Source organism: Pipistrellus kuhlii, unplaced genomic scaffold (assembly GCF_014108245.1).
Source record: "Pipistrellus kuhlii isolate mPipKuh1 unplaced genomic scaffold, mPipKuh1.p scaffold_m20_p_7, whole genome shotgun sequence".
In the NCBI taxonomy this organism is placed as follows: Eukaryota; Metazoa; Chordata; class Mammalia; order Chiroptera; family Vespertilionidae; genus Pipistrellus; species Pipistrellus kuhlii.
Genome location: NW_023425573.1, coordinates 24,272,688 through 24,294,825, shown reverse-complemented (window position 1 = coordinate 24,294,825; position 22,138 = coordinate 24,272,688). Strand labels below are relative to the sequence as shown.

General features: G+C 41.4%; 1 protein-coding gene across 2 annotated transcripts in view; it reads right to left on the bottom strand.

The window, feature by feature from the left end:
* Nucleotides 1–400: 400 nt before the first annotated feature.
* Nucleotides 401–22,138, bottom strand: part of FBXO36 (F-box protein 36) — a 39,558-nt gene continuing 17,820 nt past the window's right edge. Inside the window, exons 2-5 of one of the 2 annotated variants that reach the window (XM_036422181.2) lie at nt 14,566–14,677; nt 5,471–5,643; nt 761–916; nt 401–645 (exon numbers count right to left, since the gene is read on the bottom strand). In XM_036422181.2, coding sequence (XP_036278074.2) covers nt 616–645; nt 761–916; nt 5,471–5,643; nt 14,566–14,677 — 471 coding nt within the window. In that variant the 3' untranslated portion in view covers nt 401–615. The remainder of the gene's footprint in view (nt 646–760; nt 917–5,470; nt 5,644–14,565; nt 14,678–22,138) is intronic. The other variant, XM_045575317.1, reaches the window with a different exon arrangement.

Below are 22,138 nucleotides of genomic sequence, written 5' to 3'. Positions count from 1 at the left end.
AATATTTATAGTCTATTTGGCAATGTGAAGTCCTGGGAGACTGAGCTCTAGACAAGATCTGTAAGGAGCATGCCGGCCTGGTCGTCAGCCATACACCAGGGCCAGGGCAGGCGTTATCTATATGGCGAGATGATGCCCAGCATCCCGGGCCCACAGGACCAGGTCCTGAATGCAAACCACAAGGAACAGAGTTGGGAAGACAGTGGCACTCATGGGAATGCCTCCCAGGCCACTACCCCTCTGGGTGTGCATAAGGTAGATTCAACAGAAATCAATAAGAACACACACAGGCTGTGTGGCCCCCTGCTCCATGGATGGACTCAGATGACACACCATCACAAAGAATTCAAAAGCCTGGTTCCCTTTTCCGATGCCTAGATGAAATAGATATGTAATAAAAAAGAATCCACTGGTAGCCATTTATTGGGTGTGTGGTAGCTAAGGCATCAGGAAACCTCCGGTGTTAGGGATAGGGAAGATATCGCTGGTGGGCTTCCTGTCTTGCAGCTCTTGTGCAGCCTTGATTTGACCTTCACCTTCACCGGAAGGACTGTGGTTCAGGCAAGGCCCTGCAGAGTTGGGTTGCTGCATCTGTGAGTATGTACTTTGTGTTTTTCAGATGACTTCTGGAACCAGCAATTCCTCCTAGTTTTCAATGAAAGGAAACAGAAGAGATTTGGACACAGCAGAAAAGATTTGGACACAGAAGAGATGTGGACACAGCAGCTATGCCTCAACGTCCCTATCATTGATTGCCTGCCCGGTTTTCTGAAATTCGCTTCTTCTTGCGGAGCTGCAACTTTTTGGTGAAGAATGTCTGTCTCCAACTATGGTCCTGGGCCAGAGCCTTCATGGCAGGGGTGATTTCATTGGCAGCCTCAACTATCGGCTCCCACAGTCTGTCAGACATACATAGCTGTGGGAGGAAAAAGTCAGAAGAGGGTCACGTCACATGTGGGTTTGGTGCAAGTGATACACTCACTCATGAGGTGACTACCCATATCCTGCTGCCTGTGAGACACGGGAGGAAACACTGTATGTGCATGAAGAGGGAGGAAACACTGTATGTGCATGAAGAGTTGCCAGACACAGTTCCTGCCTCCACAAACTTCTATTTGAGGAAAGAGGCAAGTGCCCAAAGATCTAAAGGACAAAGCAATATTTGATTTGAATAAATCCTGATGTTATTTAAGATGCAGAATGCAAGATAGTTCTATATAGTTCACATATAACATTATTTAGCTAATTTCTAATTAGCCACATAACAGAGGTTCATAATGGTATAGTCAACTGATCTGCCACCCAGCACTGCATTAGAATGAATAGGGAGCAGCTAATTCCTGCTAAATTTGCATCCTTTTTTTTTTTTTTTTAATTTCAGAGAGGAAGAAAGAGGAAGAGAGAGAGATAGAAACATCAATGATGAGAGAGAATCATTGATTGGCTGCCTCCTGCATGTCCCCTACTGGGGTTTGAGTCCACAACCAGGGATGCGCCCTGACCAGGAATCAAACTGTGACCTTCTGGTTCATAGGTCAGTGCTTAACCTCTAAGCCACGCTGGCCAGGCTGCATCTATTTTAAGCCCTTGCTCAAGCCTTCTCTCCCCTGGGCTTGCACAGCTCACAGGTCAGTCCCCTGCAGGTTACTTAGTGTTAAACTTCATCAAAATGACCAAGCAGCCCTCATAAATTGCCAGCAGGCACATGGAAAACCCACTCCTTCCTGCTACCACAATTTTTACTCCAAGTCCTCTGCACACATGTCATTGCCCATGCACCTGGCAAAGTGAGCCATTCTCTGGGAACAACTTTCTCTGAAACACTCTTTTGCAGCCTTGGGCTTTAACCAGAGGCAATAAGGTTAAAGACAGACAAGACCCCTCTGGTCCAATAGCTGCACAAGTCCATTTTTCCCTTCTTCCAAGTTCAAGTTGCCACAATTCAGCTTCCATTTACCCAAGATTTCCTAATAGCAGGACTTTTTCAGGTGGCACCATTAGTTACAGCAATACCTCTCATCGGTCTCCTGCTACTAAGACACTATTAATATGGAGCTTTCCTGACACCTTAGCTACCACACACCCAAATCCTTCCTGAAGGCAGGGCTCCCTTTATACTAACTTAGCATCCCCAACCTGGGTGATAGCCATGGCTTTGTGGTACATGGAGGAATAGGAACCTTTAAAGGCCCTTGTACCTTTGGTATTGCAGAGCAGTAACTCGAGCAATACCAAGTGTGCTCTAAGGAGGGTTCCGAATGAGCCTCAGCAACAGACACTTCCTGGCTCCATCCTTCCTGTACCAATAATGCACTTGGGCAGTTAATCACCATCCAGATTCCCCCTTATATTTTCTGTGTCCATAGCTTATGTATATATTTCATACAAGTTCTCTGGTTGATCTCTTTCCCCCAACCTATCCCCACCTTCCCTCTGAGATTCCACAGTCTGTTTCATGCTTCTGCCTCTGGATATATTTTGTTCAACAGTTTATTTTGTATATTAGATTCCACATATGAGTGAAATCATGAGATACTTGTCTTTCTCTGCCTGGCTTATTTCACTTAGCATAATACTGTCCAGGTCCCTCCATGCTGACTTAAATTACACTCGTTTCTGAGGAGAAAGCAGCCAGTGTTCTTAATTTTCAGATTTCATGCTACTGTATAAGTACTCTAATAAAAGAAAATAATGATTGACAAACAGAAATGAATAGCATAATAAAGCATAATCACTTAAGATTCTTTCTGCATAAATATCAGAGTAAAAACTGTTATATTCACATAATGTTAAACAGCAACACTGAATAATGGATAGTGACAGCCCACAAACATTTCAATGTTTGGCAGGTTGTGCATTATCTTAACCCATCTTCAACAGTCATTCAAGGTCTAGTTTCTCAACTCAGATTACAATATATTCTAAATATATACAGCAAAGGAAAAAGTTAGAAAGTGTCAAAATATTAAAAACAAAACAGGTTTAAACTTTAATACTAGTAAAGATAACTATTCTGTTTCCAATTAACACATTTCATGGGAGAGAACTATGAGGTTTTGGGAGAAGAGAAAGAATTCTCAAGAGAGCTGAAATTTCCACCAGTGTAATTTCATTTGACTCATTTTATACTGAAAATATTTACAGTTTGTTTTGTATTATAAGTTGGTCATAAAATACCTCCATCTAAGACTACCAAACCCTGGGGCTTTTATACTTGGTAGATGCCAGGTTACAAAACACAGAGGTGTCCACCCTTACTATGGTTCCACTTACTTTGATTCCAAGTACAGCAAACTGTGGGCTTAGCGCCCCCTCGTGGTGGTACATGATTTTAACATAGTACTATATAAACTATAAACATAATATCCTTAATAAAAACAAAAAAAAATTTGAAAGGAAACCTAGGACTTATCTCTTTAAAACCTCTCCTTTTAAAAATGGGGAAATTAAAGTTCAGAGAGGATAAGGGTCCACTAAAGGCTCATGATGGGAAGTGGTTGAGCTAAGAACAGAACCTAGCTCTCTGGCCCCCTGTGGACTTAAAACACACAGTACACAATAAAGACAGGAAAATCCCTCTCCCACCCCAAGCTTCCAGCCTTTTAGAATCTCTTGAGATATTTTATCTGGACAATTTTCATATCGATGGGTCAAATTCTTGGACTGGACTCTCAGATTCGGGTTACTGTAAACACAAGAAAAGATGTTAAGAGCACAGATGCTGAGTCCACCTCAGCCCTAAGGAGTCTAGGCCTGACATCGCCAGTTCCACTGCTGCCCTGGTGCTTCTTCCATGTGGCCAGACTTGGGAATCAAGGTCAAAGGACTGTTTCTCAATAGCCAAAATTGTTATAGCAGAGGTTTTTTTCCATAGTGTTCCTGAGTCATGATCAAGATGAACATGTTTATAGACTAGTCATGACTGTCCCTCCCCCGTCTGTCCCTGGGCCTTCTCATCTAGCTGTAGGGGTTTCCTCAGGTCTACTTTGCAGCAGTTTGCAAAAACAGCAGAGTATCAATGCCCAGTGTCACCAGAGCCTGCCAGCAGGCCTTAGGCAGGTTCCCGGGCAGCATTAGCTTAGTGAGCTTACCACAATTCGCCTTTCTATTAGTCAGGCTCCCAGAAGAGTGGTTTGACCTGAGAAATATAAACAGCCAGCCCACCAGACCTACAGGAACTAGTCCATGGAGCACTGTAACTTGGTCGACACGGTAGGATCAAGGACTGGCAGCTGGAAGGTCCTGATTGCTGGTGGCATGAAGTTTGATAAGTGGAAACTTCCTATCTTGACCATGGGATGGCACCACAGGCTCTCCAGGGCTAGGGCCCCCTCCTACTCCTGAATCCACACACTAAGTGTCTCCACGTTTATGGTTATGCTTTCAAGACAGACCCATTGCTGCAGAGTCAGGTCTGGCCTAGAAACCTTTCTGTTTCATAAAGGTGACCTTGCAACTCTCTTTTTCAACAAGATCCATTAAAACAGCACCTGACCACATCCCTGTCATCTGCCCCATCCTCTCTCAGCACCCCTCCTCTCTTCCCAAGAGCCTCTCCAGCTTCATTTCTGCTCTAGCAGCACTGCCTTATTCTGTTCTTCAGTCTTCAGGGTCTCTGGCACACAGCTCCCTCTGCCTAACTAGGCTGCTTCCCGTTCAGCCTGGCTAACCCACACTGGTCAGGTAAATGTCCCTTCTTCAGGGAAGCTCCAAGTCAATTATGTCTCACAATACCCCACGCCAGTCCCCTGAGCACTCATCACAGCCGTCACTGTCCAGACAGTTCATTGTGTACTGCCTCTGTCCCTCATTCAGGTGTAAGCTCCTTGAATGCAGGGACCATGTCAATCTTACCACCTTCAAATCTCAACCAACTGAGCCACACTGGCCCACAGCAGGAACTCGGTGAGCACTTGCTGACTGCACATGTCCCTTAGTGGAAAATTTATGACACTAGCCCACCAACTGACTGACAGAATGCCTGGAAATCTCAATTCTGCCCTTCACTGGCTGTAGGACACTGGACAAGTTAATCTTGTTGAGTCTTAGTTTCCTTATCACTAAAATAAGAATGAAAAATAGGATCTATATCATACAGTTTTTTGAGAATGAAATGAAATAAAGAACTTAAGAGATGTGGCCAGTGTGGCCCAGTTGGTTGAGCATCATCGTAATCAGTGGTTAGATTCTAGGTCAGGGTACATGCCCAGGTTTCAGGCCCCGTATGGGGCATTGAGGAGATAGCCAATCAATTTTCTCTCATCATTGATGTTTCTATCTCTCTCCCTTCCTCTCTCTGAAATCAATGAAAACATATTTTTACAAAAATTTTAAAGTAAATATTTAACACATGCTTGCTGAAATAAAAGTCAAATAAAAAATCACTGCAATATTTTTTTAAAAATACAGAAAAAGAACTTTAACAAAGCACAAGAAAATTCTCTATGGACACAAAATATTTGACCATTACCTTTGAAAATCTGTGTGATGTAAAAGAAAGGCTGGCAATATCATCAATGTCCAGATAAGAAATGATAATCATGAGCAAATTGTCTGAGAGCCGCTCAAGGAAGTCAATTCTACCTTCACACAAATTGAAGACATAGTCCAATATTCTTGCACCAAATACCAAGGCAATTTGAACTGTAATTCAAAGAAAACAACAAACCAAGATGATTATCATGTGCAGTCACATAAAACTTGATCATTATCAGTAAGATGCAGGCTTTGGGGCACTTTTTCCCTGAGAGTGCCATTAGATTATACTGAGTCATTCCTACTTCCACCAAGCTGCCTGTGGGCCCAGTGGGATGCATTTGGAGGCAATTGTTTTCCATTGCTATCCCTGCCCGAGGTCAGAACCTTTTAGGGACACTCAGTGTGTAACACAGTGATGGACTACATCGCCTTGATCTCATCTGCATAAATTGCAGTCCAGACATCTGACTTAATCAGTCTCAGCAACATCATCATCCCACCCTCACAACCTCCCGACTGATTCATGTAGTTTATCTGCCATCTCTTCTCTCCCCAGATGGGTCCAAAAAATATATATATATCTTAATTTTGTTTAGTTATTATTCTTTTGTTATATGTAGCTTTTCCAACAAAGTTTCTTCCTTCCTCTTTACCTTCTTTAAAAAAAAAAATAGTTTACTGATTTTTAGAGAGAGAGGAAGGGAGAAGAAAGAAACATCCATCGATGTGAGAGCACAGCATCAATAGGCTACTTCCTACATGTCCCTACACGACCAAGCCTGCAACCCGGAATGTGCCCTGATCAGAAATCGAACCAGTAACCTTTTGGTGCCTGGGATGACGCTCATTCAATTGAGCCACACCAGCCAGGGCCCTCTTTACCTTCTTTTTACCTTTATCTTTACAGAGTAGGAAAAAAATAGAGACAAAGAGAAAAATAGATGAATATTTCATGGAAATTGTGTTAACTTTTGCCCAATATTTTTCATACTGATTTTGTGATTTCCAAATTATGAAACAGTTCACAAAGAATCAACCAATATCATGATCTACCTCACATGTTCAATATAAGGGGAAACGAAGTGTGTGTTTTGTTTTTTTTTTTAACCCAAGCTCCCTGAATAACCAGAAAATAGCAAATAAGTAGGAAAACATGTTTGGAAGGATACATATTCAAATTTTAACAGTGGTTAAATCTGGAGGGAGACTTTTACTTTTTTGTCTGTATTTTCTAATCTCTCTATTGACAAGTAAAAAATTCTGCAATGTCCTAAATTAAATTACAGCAGACCAGAGGGTGGTAGGAAGAGACAAGAGAGATTAATCAGTTAACAACTCACAGCAAAACCAACAAAAGACTGCTTCCATTCCTGAGTGTACACTGAAACTTTGAGCTAACTTCCAGGCGGCTATTCCAGAGAATACCCAGAGAGCATAGTGGACCATTAGTGCCACAGCATCTTGCTTACGCATTAACTTTTCCAGACTGGTTAAAAGTTGGTTAACTTTTCCGTAACCAACCTCCCGGGCTCTGCACCTGTCCCAGAACTTACCTGCTTCAACTTCTCTCACCCTTTTATCTACAGCCAATGTAAATTCTCTCAAAACAACTTTCATCTTTCTTCCCCAAACTTAATATACGGTAGAAAAGAGCCAGTCAATTCCAAGATGGCAGATTTGTAATCCTCTCCATCTGGCTGTGGGTTAGGCTGCATGTCCCAGGACATGGTCCTTTTTCTGGCTGGCATAAGGCTCAACAAACCCTTTCTTTTAGAAAAGCTTTCAGCTGTGAAGGCTCTTGTTTACATCTATAATAAACCCACAGAACCAGTGTAATTTTTTTTTAAATCTAGAAAAAGAAGGGAGTGAGATGGGGAAGAAGGAGGAATGAAGGGAGAAAAAATATATATAACTTCCAAAATAATTGCTCTGTAGTCAGTTGGAGATTGGTTCACAGCTGAACAAAACTGAAAACTCGGTTTAAGTTTGCTTAACAACTAGGATTTTTCTTTTTCCCTCACACAGTTAGATTCTGAAGGTAGGCTGCAGACTGCTGCCAGAGCTCTATTAAGTTATTAATGTCCCAGGGTCCTTTTATCTCTCTGTTTCACATTCTAGGATGTTGCTCTCATTCTTGGGGTTATGCTAAGATGGTTTCTGTACCAAGACATCAACCAGGGTGCAGCAGGTAAAAGGGGCAGGGCAATGAACGAATATGTCCATGGAAGCTGGTCTGTCCCTGTCTGTAGGGCTCTTCTGGGGAGCTCTATGAAAGAACTTGAGCTCACATCTTACTGAGCAAAAGTAGGTCACACAGTCACACGTACAAGGTAGGGGCAAATGCCAACTCTGTCTTAAGGGGGGAAAACAGAATAAAGAAGAAAAAAAAAAGAAAGAAAGAAGAAAATGGGAGCCAAACAAAAAAGCAAAGAAAAAGTATGATAAGATAAAAGAATAGCCCTAGCCAGTTTAGCTCAGTGGACAGAGCATCAGCCTGTGGACTGAAGGGTCACAGGTTCGATTCCAGTCAAGAGCACATGCCTAGATTGCGGTCTCAATCCCCAGTGGAGGGCATGCAGAAGGCAGTCCATTGAAGATTCTCTCCCATCATTGATATTTCTATCTTTCTACCCTTCTCCCTTCCTCTCTGTAATCAATAAACATTATATATATATATATATATATATATATATATTTAAATAAGCTGGAACTGGTTTGGCTCAGTGGATAGAGCATCGGCCTGCGGATTGAAGGGTCCCGGGTTCGATTTCGATTAAGGGCATGTACCTTGGTTGTGGGCACATCCCCAGTAGGGGGTGTGCAAGAGGCAGCCGATCGATGTTTCTAACTCTCTATCTCTCTCCCTTCCTCTCTGTAAAAAAGCAATAAAATATATATTTTTTAAAAGATGATAGCAATTACTGGCACAGTGGTAATCATTATCAATGTAAATGAACTAATCAGGCAAGATAAAAGAATCTCAGATAAATAACACAGGCATACACACAAGTATTTCTGCCTATATGTTATTTATAATAGACATGCTAAAACAATGATATGGAAAAGTGCAAGTAACAGTACAGAAAAAGACTAATTCAAACCAAAAGAAAAACATGTTACTAGCAGACAAGATATACTTTAAAGTAAAATTCAGTCTTGGTGATAAGAAAGACCATTACTTATTGGTAAAAGAAATAATTCACCAGGCAGATTTAATACTCATAAACTAGTATACCCAACTACCCTCAGTAGGAGAAATGATTGAATAAACTATGGTTTATAATGAAATAGAATATCATTGACCATTGAAATGAATGAATTAGATCCACATATATCAACATGGATAAATCTCAAAAACAGTGTTGATTGACAAAACAAAGTTAAAAAAACTATATAGTATGATATAATTTATGTTAAATTTTAAGTATAAAAATAGTATGTATTATTTACATATAGTTGTAACTATGTGTAATAAATATGTTTAGAAATGATACCAACTTTAGAACTTTAGTTACTAGGAGAGAATAAAGGGAAATAGATAAGAGGTAGAAATTTGATTGTATATGTGGCTTTTTAACTATTTTTAAAAGATATTAATAAATATGGTGCTCACCTCAGCAGCATATATAATAAAACTGGGATGACAAAGAGAAGATTAATATGGCCCCAATTCTCTGGTCATATGCAATTAAGCCAGAAGTTGGGGGAAGGGAAAGTAACAAAAAAATCCCAACTACCTGGAAATTAAACAGAATGTTTTAAAATAATTTATGAGTCAAAGAAGAAATCAAAATGAAATTTAGAAAATATTTTAATATGAATGAGACTAAAGATACAACTTAACAAAACTTATCTAATACAGACACAGAAGCAATTAAAGAACATTTAGTGGGGAGAGATGGCTAAAAACAATGATTAAGCTTCCATCTCAGGAAACTAGAAAGAGAACAATAAATCAGACCTAAAGAAAGTTGTAGGAAGGAAATAATAATAAAGGTAAGAGCAAAAATCAATAACTAAAATGGAGAAAATCAATAGAGCTAAAAGTTACTTCTTTGAAAAAATTAATAAAATGAGTAACTTTTCAACAAGATTCATCAAGACAAAAAAAGGGGGGTGCACAAATTACCACGATTAAGGAATTAAAAAGAAAACATTACTACAGATACTATAGATATAGAAAGGAGAGGATATTCTGAGCAACTTCACCAACATATTTGGTAATCTGGCTAAAATGAAGTAAATCTGTCTAATGTTAACATTTTCGGTTAGTGGTGTTAGGTATTACTTTCTGTTCTGTTTTGTAGGTGCAAGATGCTTCTAAATTTAAAAACTTTGAAAGCTTAAAGTATAGAACACAAGGTATAAGATTTTTCTTTTTGTGTTAACATGTGTTGAATATATGCACAGACAATGTCTGGGAGGATATACAGGAAACTGACCCCATGCTGCCTTGTAATGCTTCTGCCCTAACATTATCCTATCCCATCCTCCACTCACAGACTGACCCCAGGTCTGCAGAAATTCTAAGAATCCAGGCTGAAGATAGGCTGATCAGAGGAGCAGTCAGAGGTGGTAGTTAGGCAGGAGAAAATTCAGGTCCAAGGCTGAGATGTAAGGCAGGAGAAAGGACCTAGAGAAAATGGATTAAGGATCCATACATGGGATCAGCCCAGGCTGAAAAGAAGGTAAGGACTATTCTTTCCCATTTTCTTTTCCTGCTCTACTCATACCCTTAGGATCTAGAACTCAGTGTTTCAGGATATTCATGTTTATTAGTATTATCAATTTTTCATTATAGTTCTCATTTCAAACATTCAGTTGTATTCTTCCCACAATCAGCTAAATGTCCAAGGGAATTAAAAAACTTTGACATCAAAATGATATCTCCCTGCCCTGAATGGTTTGGCTTAGTGGATAGAGTGTTGGCCTGCGGACTGAAGGGTCCTGGGTTCGATTCTGGCCAAAGGCATGTGTACCTTGGTTGCAGGCACAACCCCAGTAGGGGGGTCGCAGGAGGTGGCTAATCGATGTTTCTAACTCTCTATCCCTCTCCCTTGCTCTCTGTAAAAATACAACGAATATATATATCCCACATTTCCTTTCACATGCAATATCCAAAATAAGAAACCTTCGTCATTTGGTTCAGAAAGTATAGTTGTCATTTGGTTTTATCACAAGGATTTTTGTGGATTACCCAAATACTTAACCACCACTTAGAACTCATTCAAAGCAGCTGACTTTAAAATGAACAACCAACTTTAAAATGAATATAAGTTGGAAAACAACTTATTTTTAAGTTGGATTCAATCTTAACCCATAAATCAGCTCTTTTCAAATTGAGTTTATATTGGTACATTTTTACCTTAAACTAAATATTTTTTAAAGTTTTTAATAGCTAATTTCCTGATTGTCCTTATTTATTTAACTTGGGAGGAAAATCTATAGACATTTCCTCAGATTGTTAAAGGTCTCAGAAAGAAAAAAAAAACTTCAAAATTCATAGACAAATGGACAAAGAATACAAACAGGCAGACTACAGAAAGAATATAAATGGCAATTAAACATGACAGGAGCTCAACTTACTCATTATCAGGATAATGCTAATTAGACAAGATATTGATTTCACTATGACTGGAAAGGATGAAAAAAGATAGAAATATCTAATTAGTGATGGCAAAGGCATAAGAAAATTGCTGTATCCTGGTAGATAGAGTATAATTAATACAGCAGCTTTGGAGAGCAATTTGTGAATATAGTGAAGTAACAGGTATCCTATATCATAAAGAGGTGATATGCAAATTGACTCTCATGCCCTCACACCACAAGATAGCCGCCCTACATTATCACAAGATGGCCACCCCCATGTTGTCACAAGATGGCTGTCCCACGTCATCACAAGATGGCTTCCACAAGATAGCCATCCCACATCATCACAAGATAGCCGCCCCCACATTGTCACAAGATGGCCTGCAGGGGAGGGCAGTTGGGGGTGATTGGGTCAGCAGGGGAGCAGTTAGATGTCAATCATGCTGTCAGGGGAGCGGTTGTCAATTAGGCTGGCAGGGGAGCAGTAAGGGGGCTTTCAGACTGGCAGGCAGAGTGGTTAGGGGCAATCAGGCAGCCAGGCAAACGAGTGGTTAGGAGCCAGCAGTCCCAGATTGTGAGAGGGATGTCCCAGGTTGGAGAGGGTGCAGGCTGGGCTGAGGGACAGCCTCCCCCTCCCAGTGCACAATTTTCATGTACTGGGCCTCTAATTTCTATAAGTTTTTAATGATTAGTGGATATTTGGTCCTGTCTAAAATGTCAGCAGACATTTGGTTCATAGTTAATATAAATACAGTTCTCCTAAAAGATTCAAATCCCAACCCACCTGCCTAATCCCACAGGCCATTACCAGCCAGGCTACCCAGGCAAGAGGGGTTATTATTGGCAATACAGCCACAACATAATTATTGGGCCAATGAAATATGATAGTATTTTTAAGGTATTAATCCCATAAACTAAAAAGTAGAAAAAAGCATTATGGGCTATGTGAACCCAAGGACAGTTTCTAAGTGTGAACATTTTGGACAGGACTAAATGTCCTGCAAGGATTTTAAAATACTCAAAATTGAAATATTGTGACACCAATATATTAACAAAGTCTCATTTTATAACAAACATTGGAATAATGGCTGCTGTGCTAAGAACAAAATACTGTGGGGCAAGGGTGGAAAGAGTGAGACCAGATAGAAGGCTGGTACAATGATCTGGGAGAGAGGTTGTCCTCGATTGGACCAGAAGTGGAGATGGTTAGAAGCATTCATTTGTGTATTATCTATTGTAGTTATCAAAGTACTCCAAAGTTTACTGCCTTAACACAATAGACACTTATCACTTATCTCAGATTCTGGGGTTCAGGAATCTAGAAGTGGATTAATTGGATGGTTCTGGTTTGGGGTTTGCCTCTCATTAGGTTACAGTCAAGGCATCATGGGTTGCATCATCTGAGGCCTAAGGCTGGAAGACCCTCTTCTAAAAAAAACTCGTGCACATGGCTGTTGAGTGAAGGCCTCGATTCTTCACTGCATGGGCCTATCCCACAGAGCTGTCTTCCACCAGAGCAAGAGATGAAAGGAAGAGAGAAAGGGAGAAAAGAGAGAAAAGGCCCATTTTTCATTTCATGATCTCATACGTGACATACCATCACTTCTGCCAAGTTCTATTGGTTGCACAGCTGACCTAGATACAGTGTGGGAGGGGATTACACAAAAGTGTGACTGTTGGTTGGTAGGCATCATTGGGGGTCACCACAGTTTGGATTCTAGTTATATCGATGGATTCAATCTAGCATGTAAGAGAAGAATGGAGTCAAGGGTAACTGTAGAATCTTTGGCTGACATTTTCTGGGAAGGGTTTAGGGGACCATCAGGAGCTATTTTTGGACATGTTATATTGGAGAGGCTACTATACATTTAAGTGAGATGTTGAGAAGGCAGCTGGATATATTTCTGAGTATGGAGTTCTGGGAGAGGTACAGGCCAGAGATGAGGGGCTTTTAAAGATGGGTGTCATTTAAAGCCAGAGCTTTGATCCAATCTCTCAGGGAGTATAGACAGACAAGGAAAGAGACACAAGAACTGAACCTGGGCTCCAGCATTTAGACTTGGAGAGATGAGGAGGACCAGCAAGGAGAGTGAGATGGGGCCAATGAAGCAGGAGGAGAATCAAGAGAGATGCCCTGGAAGTCAGGAAAGAAAATGTCAGCTTGAGCTAAGTGCTACTGAGAAGCCAATGAAGCAAGAGTGACACAGGTCAGGTCCTTTGCCAAGGATGCCACCAAGACTAACCCAGATTTCTAGACATGTCACCAATGTGTAGGATTTAAGCAGAATTACTTTGGATGAAAAACAATTTAGTGGGAGTTCTTGGAACTATGACAAAAGACGGTGATGGAAACCTATATAATAAAGAGATAACATGCAAATTGACCCTCACACCCTCAACATTATTTTCTTAACAACAGCAGCAACCAATGATGACACACCATGCTGGATGGAGGCAGCACCCCTGATCCTGCTCTGTGCCACAGTACACCCTTCCTCCTTCTGCACTGTGGTACAGAGCAGGATCAAGGATGCTGCCTCCATCTGAGGGGTTCCCTGAGAACCAAGGGGAGGAGGGGGATAAATAGTAGTGTGGTTTGGAGGTCTCCCCTCTGCTGGGATGCTGTAGGTCTAAAAAGTGAGAGACAGAAGCTTTTGAACTCACCAGGCCAATTTAGTGTGGTAACTCAGCCCCACTCCTGGAGAAAGGCTGCAGGTAGCCCTGAAATGAGTCACGCTCCAAATTGCAGTTTTAAAAGCCAGTGTGGGTATACTCCTTGACTGAATCCCTCCACTTTCCTTTCCAGAAAGGAGGGTTTGTTTGTTTGTTTGTTTGTTTTGGGGGGTGTAAGGATTCAGTCTGACCCTTAAATTCCCGTTTTATTGCCCATTCCTTCAGAATCAGGAAACCCACAAGTGGTTATCCTGAACCTGGTGTCATCCTCCCCCCAGGTAGGGGTGTTGGAGGTGCCCAAGGCAAACAAGAGGCCAGGTGAGGACTCTGCCTTTAAGCCTCCACTTAGAAGACAATTACCTCCAATCTTTCCCGCCCAACCCCCTTCTCTGGGTTTTGTGGAAGTCAGTCTGAAAAATCACATGGTCTGCTGATGAATATTCAACACCACTAAACATCCAGTTCTGGATTAGGTACTACAGGGCTTAGAAAATAAAATGGATCTAAACTTGAAAAAGAAAAGTGTTTCCTAATTTATTTTGTAACCACATACCTCTATATTAAATAAGGAAGGATGGCCTGGACTGATTTTTAGTCATGAAACATGGACAGTCTTTCCCCAACATGGTTCTTTTTAAGATAATAATGAATTTTATAAATACTTGCTGTAAGAATCCAATGTTCTACTATATCTACTGTATTAAGTACAGAATGACATCGATATTTCAAATGATGTCTTTGAGCCTTCTCTACCAAACTAATCACTAAAGGGAGCTTAACAGCAAATCACTAAAGGGAGCTTAACTAGCATGCTCCCTTCCTTACTCTGAAGATGTGAATTCTCTAGGAAGTCTTCATAAGATTCTTTTACTTCTCCAGGTTTTGTTGATGATTGATACCCACTCCTTAGAGAAATCTTCCACCATCTAAAGATGACCTGTGATTGAATAGAAGGTGATCTGAATTAAAACTGATGTAAATACCAACAGCTATGGTCTGGTAATAATCACTCTGGTGGGCACAAAAGCCTGGGTCCAACATGAGCTATAACTTGGCAATATGGCAATGAGAAGTGAGGTCTGTGCATCAGTGAACATTTTCCTAGTCATCAGAGTCACAGAGTCAAAGTGCTGGAGGAAATCTTAAAAATCTATCAAGTCAATCAATGTTAAAATCACCCAGAGCTAAATGTTTCTTAAAGGTCTCTGAGAGCACAGATTCTCTAACCTGGGGAGCCAATTCCAAAGTCATTACTCCTCCCTCTGCCTCCCTTCCTGTCTGCAGGACAGACCAGGTGAGGGAATACTGTTCCCCTAGAGAGGGACAGTTACAGGAACAGGGCCAGGAAAGCACCACTATGCATTGTTTGATGCATGAAAGGATCATTGCACAGGACATTTCTTGGTAATGGATCTGCTGATAGTCCATTTGACTTCTATAAGCATTTTGATTTATCTGAAGCAAACTTCATTTTCATGGTTATGGACTACACTGAAGCTCTATGTTGACTTCATGGCAGTGCCAGCTACCAAGCTTATTGAGAAGCCCCTTGAACTTTTCCAACTTACCTCACATTTTCCAACCTGTAATGGAAAAGGGTAGTTAATTAAGATGACAAAACTTCCATCAACTTGAGCAATAAGTCAAACTATTTCTGCACTAGGGCTACCAGGGAAGATGATTCAGGAGACAATACAGATAAATTGCTTGGCTTCAGGCAAAACTGTTAAGCAGGTGAAAACTTGCTATAGAGCCTCTTAAAAAAAAAAAACTTTTTTTTTAATTGATTTCAGAGAGGAAGGGAGGAGAGAGATATAGAGACATCAATGATGAGAGAGAATCACTGACTGGTTGCCTCCTGCACATTCCCTACTGTGGATCAGCATGTGCCCTGGCTGGGAATCGAATTGTGAGCTTCTGGTTCATAGGTCAATGTTCAATCACTCAGTCACACCAGCGTTGGCATGGACCTCTTTTTATTTAGTTTCCTCTTCCCCATCCCCACTCACCCAGCATCACTAGGGGTCCTCCCTGGTCCTTAGTGAACCCTCTTACGCCACCACCTTGATCTCTACTAGTTTTCTACCACTGTCCCCAGGCTTTGAACTACCCCAACCTCTTACTTTCTCCTCATTCCCTTGCTTGTAGGCCCAGGCTCTCTAGCTTTCCTCTCCTGGGGCTGTCTCCCACTGGCCTATTACCCTGGGCCCTTTTCCCCTCCTAGGCCCTCCTTCCCTGATGTCTGAATGATAACTGAACTCTCCCGAGGGTAGACACCTTTGATACCATCTTACTTAGTACCTTGCCTGATAGAAAGTAGGTCCTCAACAAATACTTGCTGAATGAATTAAAGGGTGATTTTCATTTAGATTTAGTTCTAGTTACTAAAACGATGAAAAAAATGTGTAAGTAACAAAACTCCATAATCTCACAAAATTGTGGTGGCTGATTCTTTTCAGAAAATCTCTTAGTCTGCCACTTTTGATTTTCCTGAGCGGAAACCTCAGCACAATTGCCCTCTTAAGCATCTTTCTGCCCCATCTCATAAAGGTGAGGGTGTACCAGTCAATAGAACTGCCATTACATAATATCACAGAGTTGGGGACTTAAACAACAGAAATTTATGTTCTCATAGTTCTGGAAGTTAGAAGTCCAACATCAAAGTGGTGGCAGGTTTGATTTCTTCTCCTGAGGCCTCTTTCCTTGGCTTGCAGATAGCCAACCACCCTCTTGCTGTGTCCTCCCAAGGCCTGCCCTCTGTGCATGTGCAAACCTGGTGTCTCTTCTTATAAGGACACCATTCATATTGGATTAGAGCTCCACCTTAAGACTTCATTGAACCTTAATAATCTATAATATTCAAAGGTTCTATCCCCAAATACAGTTGCACTGAGGGTTAGGGCTTCAACCTAGAAAATTTTGGAGGACACAATTCACTTTATATTAGAGGGGTATTACAGTAGAAAGAACATGAATTTTGGAGTAAGAAAGGCCTCTCAAACTTATTTATTCTCTCTGCAGTTTAATTTCCTTTTCGTTCACTTTCTATTAAGCATCATTAAAATTAATATTAAATATTATAAATAACATTTCCTTTTTACTGATTGATGATGCCAGGCAACCTGAATCAAATGCTAAGTTCTTTTACCACATCATCTAGAATTTTTAGAACTAATTGGGAAGTCAAATAATTTATTCCTTCTGCAACACACAGAGATGAGCAAAATGTTTCAGAAGTAAAGTTAGAAATGATAGGTCTTCTTCCCCACAACATTACTCCCAGGTGTTATGTTACAATGAAAGCAAGTCTGGGGGTTGAATTCTGCCATAGGAAAGATATTTATCACCAGGCAGGCACCATTAGAGTTCAAAACATGTTTCTGGAAGCTCAGTGTCCCCCCTCGCTGTCTTATTTTGCACTCTGTGGGAACCTTCCCAGGAAAGTTTCTCTCTGGGGCAAGTGCACCTGTATTATGCTATCTAATGAAGAGGGAATATGCTAATTGACAATCACTCCATCACAAAGATGGCTGCACCCACATTTGAGACCAAGTTCCCATAAGGAGCTATAACGAACAATCAGCAGGGACCCAAGGCTACGCTCTTCCCTGCCCCCTTAGGGCTTGACAGGGGACCTCAGGTTGTGCCCCCAGCCCTGGAATCAGGCTGGGGACCGCAGGCTGCACATCCCCTCACCCCCCAGTGCCAGGCCAGGGGATCTGAGACCACACCCCCTGCCTGGCAGTGCGCTTCCTATCCTGGGGACCTCAGGCCGAGCCCCCGCCCCAGCACAGGCCTGGGGACCTAAGGATGCACCCCCATACCCGGCAGGGCTTGACAAGGGTGGGACTGGCCAGGTCTGGATCTAGCCCAATGTGGGAAGGAAAGGGGGGTCTGGGTCTTAAGCAATTTTGAGGTGCATGTGAATGGGCAGGGACTTGACTCTGGGTCTCGTGGTGTACCCCAGACTCTGACAGGAGGAAGGTTTTCATATACATTTTACTAATTTTCTTTCATTTCCGACACTTCTATTACAGAGAAAGAGCAAATAGCAATATTAAATAATTTCCTCTAATTAATCCCCTTTTAATGTGCACAAATTTTGTTCACCAGGAAACTAAGTAATAACATAACCCTACTAGCCAGATCAAGCAACTAAATGCCTGATTAAGTGGAGGAGTAGGGAACAAACGGAGTTTTAGAGCGCTACTCCAGAAGCATTAAGTTATCAAACTCACTTATGTTGCTCAATAAAAGGAATTCTTACTTGTATAATCTTACTTGTCAGCTTCATATCTCACACCCATTCATCTCATCATTGAAAAAATTATTTCTGACAGTCCTTATACTAATTAATTTCTTCTCGTACTGTTTTACTTAGAAGGCCATATCTAAAGTGCCCACATTATGGCCTCTGGAGGTGGAATCCTGAAGCACAGATTCAAGCTGATTTACCCACATAGATAAGCATCCTGCTGGCTCCTCTGAGGTATTTAAGGTAAACTGCGAGAATACAGAACTAGCCTGAGGAAACCTGACTGGCTAGAACGAGAATCCAAGCCTCTCACTGATGATTCACAAATGCAGAGTCTGTTCTGAGGTAAGAAGCTTTCTTTGTATATAACCTTCATATTCTAACTCTAGAGCAGGCCACAGAAACCTCATCTTCAGAATCAGAACTTAGCCTTGTCAAGACTTGATTACCTTCCCCATACTGTACTTACTTATCAGAACAATGTAGGAGACAGGTGTTTTCTACCACTTATTGTTTAAGATTGGTAAAGATTTTTTTTTTTTTGAAGTGGCAAAACTCATTATTGGTGAAGAGAATGAAAATGGGGGCCCTTAATAGTTTCTGAGAGGAATGTGAGTTCATTTGGCAAATCAAAAATTTTAAGGTCATCCATACCCTTTGACCCAGTCTACTTGTAAAAATTTATCCTAAGGAATTTATCAGAGATGTGTACAATGTTTTTACGTAAGAATGTTTGTCATAGATTAATTATGGTAATGACAAATCAGAACCAAACTAAAAGTCCAATAGTTGGGACTAGTTAAGTATTATAGCACATTTAGATGCTGGAATACTCTGCACCCAACAAAATAATTTGTAAAAAATAAAATAAAATAAAATAAAATAAAATAAAATAACATAGAATAACATGAGTAATCATTTGCTTAAAACTCAAAAATACACACACCACTAATCAAAAGATAGTTAGAGAAATGTTTAAATATGCAGGGAGAAGGGGCATCAGCTTGGCAATCCATGCTACTGTCTCACAGGATATGCACCCTGAAGGAAGATTAGTTCAGATGTATCTTCCAAATATTTGTCAATTGAGTGCTATTATGGTATTAGCTTATTTTAATTCATATATATGTATACTAGAGGCCCAGTGCATGAAATTCGTGCACGTGAGGTGGGGGGAGATGGTCCCTCAACCTGGCCTGCACCTCTCCAATCTGGTACCCCTTGGGGGATCAGGCCTAAACCTGATGGCTCCTAATGGCTCAACTGCCTGCCTGCCTGATTGTCCCCTAACTGCTCCCACCTGCCAGCCTGATTGACACCTAATTGCTCCCCTGCTAGCCTGCTCACTCCCAATACCCCTCCTCCCCTGGGGGCTGGCCTGATCACTCCCAATGCCCCCCCCCCCCCCCAGGCTGATCACCCACAACTGCCATCCCATCCTGGCCTGATCACTCACAACTTCCCTCCCCTCTTGGCCCCTAACTGCCTCTGCCTCAGCCCCACCACATGGCTTTGTCCAGAAGGTCTTCTGGAAGGTTTCCCAGTCTAATTACTTAGAAGGCCATATCTAAAGTGCCCACATTATGGCCTCTGGAGGTGGAATCCTGAAGCACAGAATTACCCTTTTATTAGTATAGAGGCCTGGTGTACAGGGGGGGGGGCAGCTAGTTTGCCCTGAAGTGTATCCTGGATCAGAGTGGGGGTTCCCTTGGGCGGTGTGTGTGTGTGTGTGTGTGTGTGTGTGTGTGTGTGTGTGTGAAGGGGCCTGTGGTGGTTTGCAGGCTGGCCATGCCCCCACTGGGGTGGGGGTCCCCATTGGGGATGGTGCTGGCCTGGGCAAGGGGCTGGGGCAGTTTGCAGGCCAGCCATGCCCCCAATGAGTGAGGGTCTCCACTGGGGGGGGGGGGGGGTGACCAGCCTGGGAGAGGAGCTGATGGCTGTTTTCAGGTTGGCCACACCCCCAGTGATGAGGAAGCCAAGATTCCTCCATTGCTGGGGGCGACCCAAGCCTCCTGCTGGCTAGGCCCCTCATTCGGCAACTGACCCAGGCGGGTGGGAAGCTTGACTTCTTCCATTGCCAGGGGTGACCTAAGCCTCCCGCCCACTCTGGCTGGCTCCATGGTGGCCATCTTTGGCCCACTAATTTGCATATTCCCTCTGATTGGCCGTGGGCATTGCAGAGTGACAGTCAATTACCATACAACTCTTTTATTAGATAAGATAAAGTTTTGGCTACTACCTCAGAAACAATCCCACATTAGGCAGGTTTCCTGAAAGACAAATTTGCTTAAGATTTTGCACCAAGGAAGGAGAATAAGAAAACTATATATTCTGGAGATAAAAATCTTTCCAAAAGAACACTGTATGCCAACTATACTTAATTTTTAAAAAATAACAAAATTAAATAAAAATATTTTGAGACCTGATCAATATAAGTAATTTTATATTAAGTAGAAATTTCAAAAACAAAAGTATGTTTTGCAAAATTAAATGTTAGATTTAGAACAAATAATGAATACTATATACAGTATTATGGACGAAGGGTATGTTCAAGATTTGCTGATGAAATAAAGGTTCATGAATAAAAAAATGTGAAATTTTTAAAAATTCTTTCAAAAGAAAATAAAGACAAAATCCTACATAAATACTAAGGGAGTGGGAGGAAGTCACATAGCAGTAAGAGGAGAAAACATACTAGCATATCACATATAAATGGTTGGGATGTCACTGACTGTGTTCCTACAGTGTGAAGACACAAATGTGGCTTCTGAGCAACCAAGCAGGTGTTTTGGGCCTGCAGGGACCTAGCAGGGTGACCTTGAGCAGGTCTCATAATCTCTGCTTGCCTGTTCATATGATCATCGCTTCTGGGATGATTACAGTGGAATGAAACGTGCTTAGCAGAGTGCTAGATACATCTTTGTTTTCCTTTCCTATAAAGTCATTACTGGAATTTGATAACATAACAGGTCAAGAACACAGATAGAGCTCCATTGATTTGGAAGAAGCACAGATCCACTCTTGCAGCTCCAGTTGAAGAACATGATGACACTCACAATGTTCTAAGTCTGCAGATGGTGAGACCCTTCCCAAGTGCAGAAGGTCAGTGGAGACAGGGCCATGACAGCCACTTCTAACACATGCTCTGCAGAGGCCTGACCCCAAAACACCGTGTCTGCCAGATGAGCATACTAAAAAATCTCAAAGAAATTCAAAGTACTCTATAAACAGTAATATTAAAAAAAAGAAAAGAATAAAGGGGGAAAAAGGAGGAAAAAGAAGCAGCTCTGAATACAGATACAAGCGGAGTTGTTTTTTTTTTTGTTTTTTTTTTTGCATTAGTATATCTTCTGGAACAATGTCCAGAAAAAAACCATAAACAAGAAAAATTAATCAAACAACCTAAAACCCTCTCTCCAAAACCTTCTTGGATATGGGCAAGAAAGTGACTAAGCAGGTAGGAAGGCCCAAGCATCTATGCTTTTACTTCACAGAGCACATCTGCCTCTAATCCTGTAAACTGCTTCTTCATAAAATTACTATTTACAACAAAAAGGTGTATGTGCTTTCACTCTAGTACAAAATATACTTCAAAAACTTCTCCCAAATTTCTTGGTGGGAGCTGGAAATATCCCTCCTGGTTATTTACCCATTCTCTATCACTTCTCTCTTCAAATGCAGCCTCAGGAAGAGCCTTAGCAGTCAGTAAGGTGCCACATCATAGTTTTGTTTGTGCCTTCTCTCAGCTATGTTTCCCTTTTCCTTAGGGTTTCTTTTCTTCTTCTTTGTAAAATGAATACCTGCTACCAAATAGTTATATCTATGCCCTTTTCAGAGCTTATTTGCTAGTTAAAAGAATAACAGTAAAGCACTTTTGATGCAGGGAATTAAATGTTTCTTAATCAGCTTAACAATAACCCACAACCTTCGGACCAACTTAAATGTTTCTTAATTATTAAATATATCAAAATTGGATATACTTTTTCAAAACCTTCTTCAGCTTCTGTTATGGACTGAATTGTGTCTCCCCTCCCCGCCCCCCCACCCCCCATGCCCAAATTCTATGCTGAAGCTTAACCCACAATGAGACTATATTTGGATATAGGGCCTTTGAATACATAATTAAGGTTCAATGAAGTCATA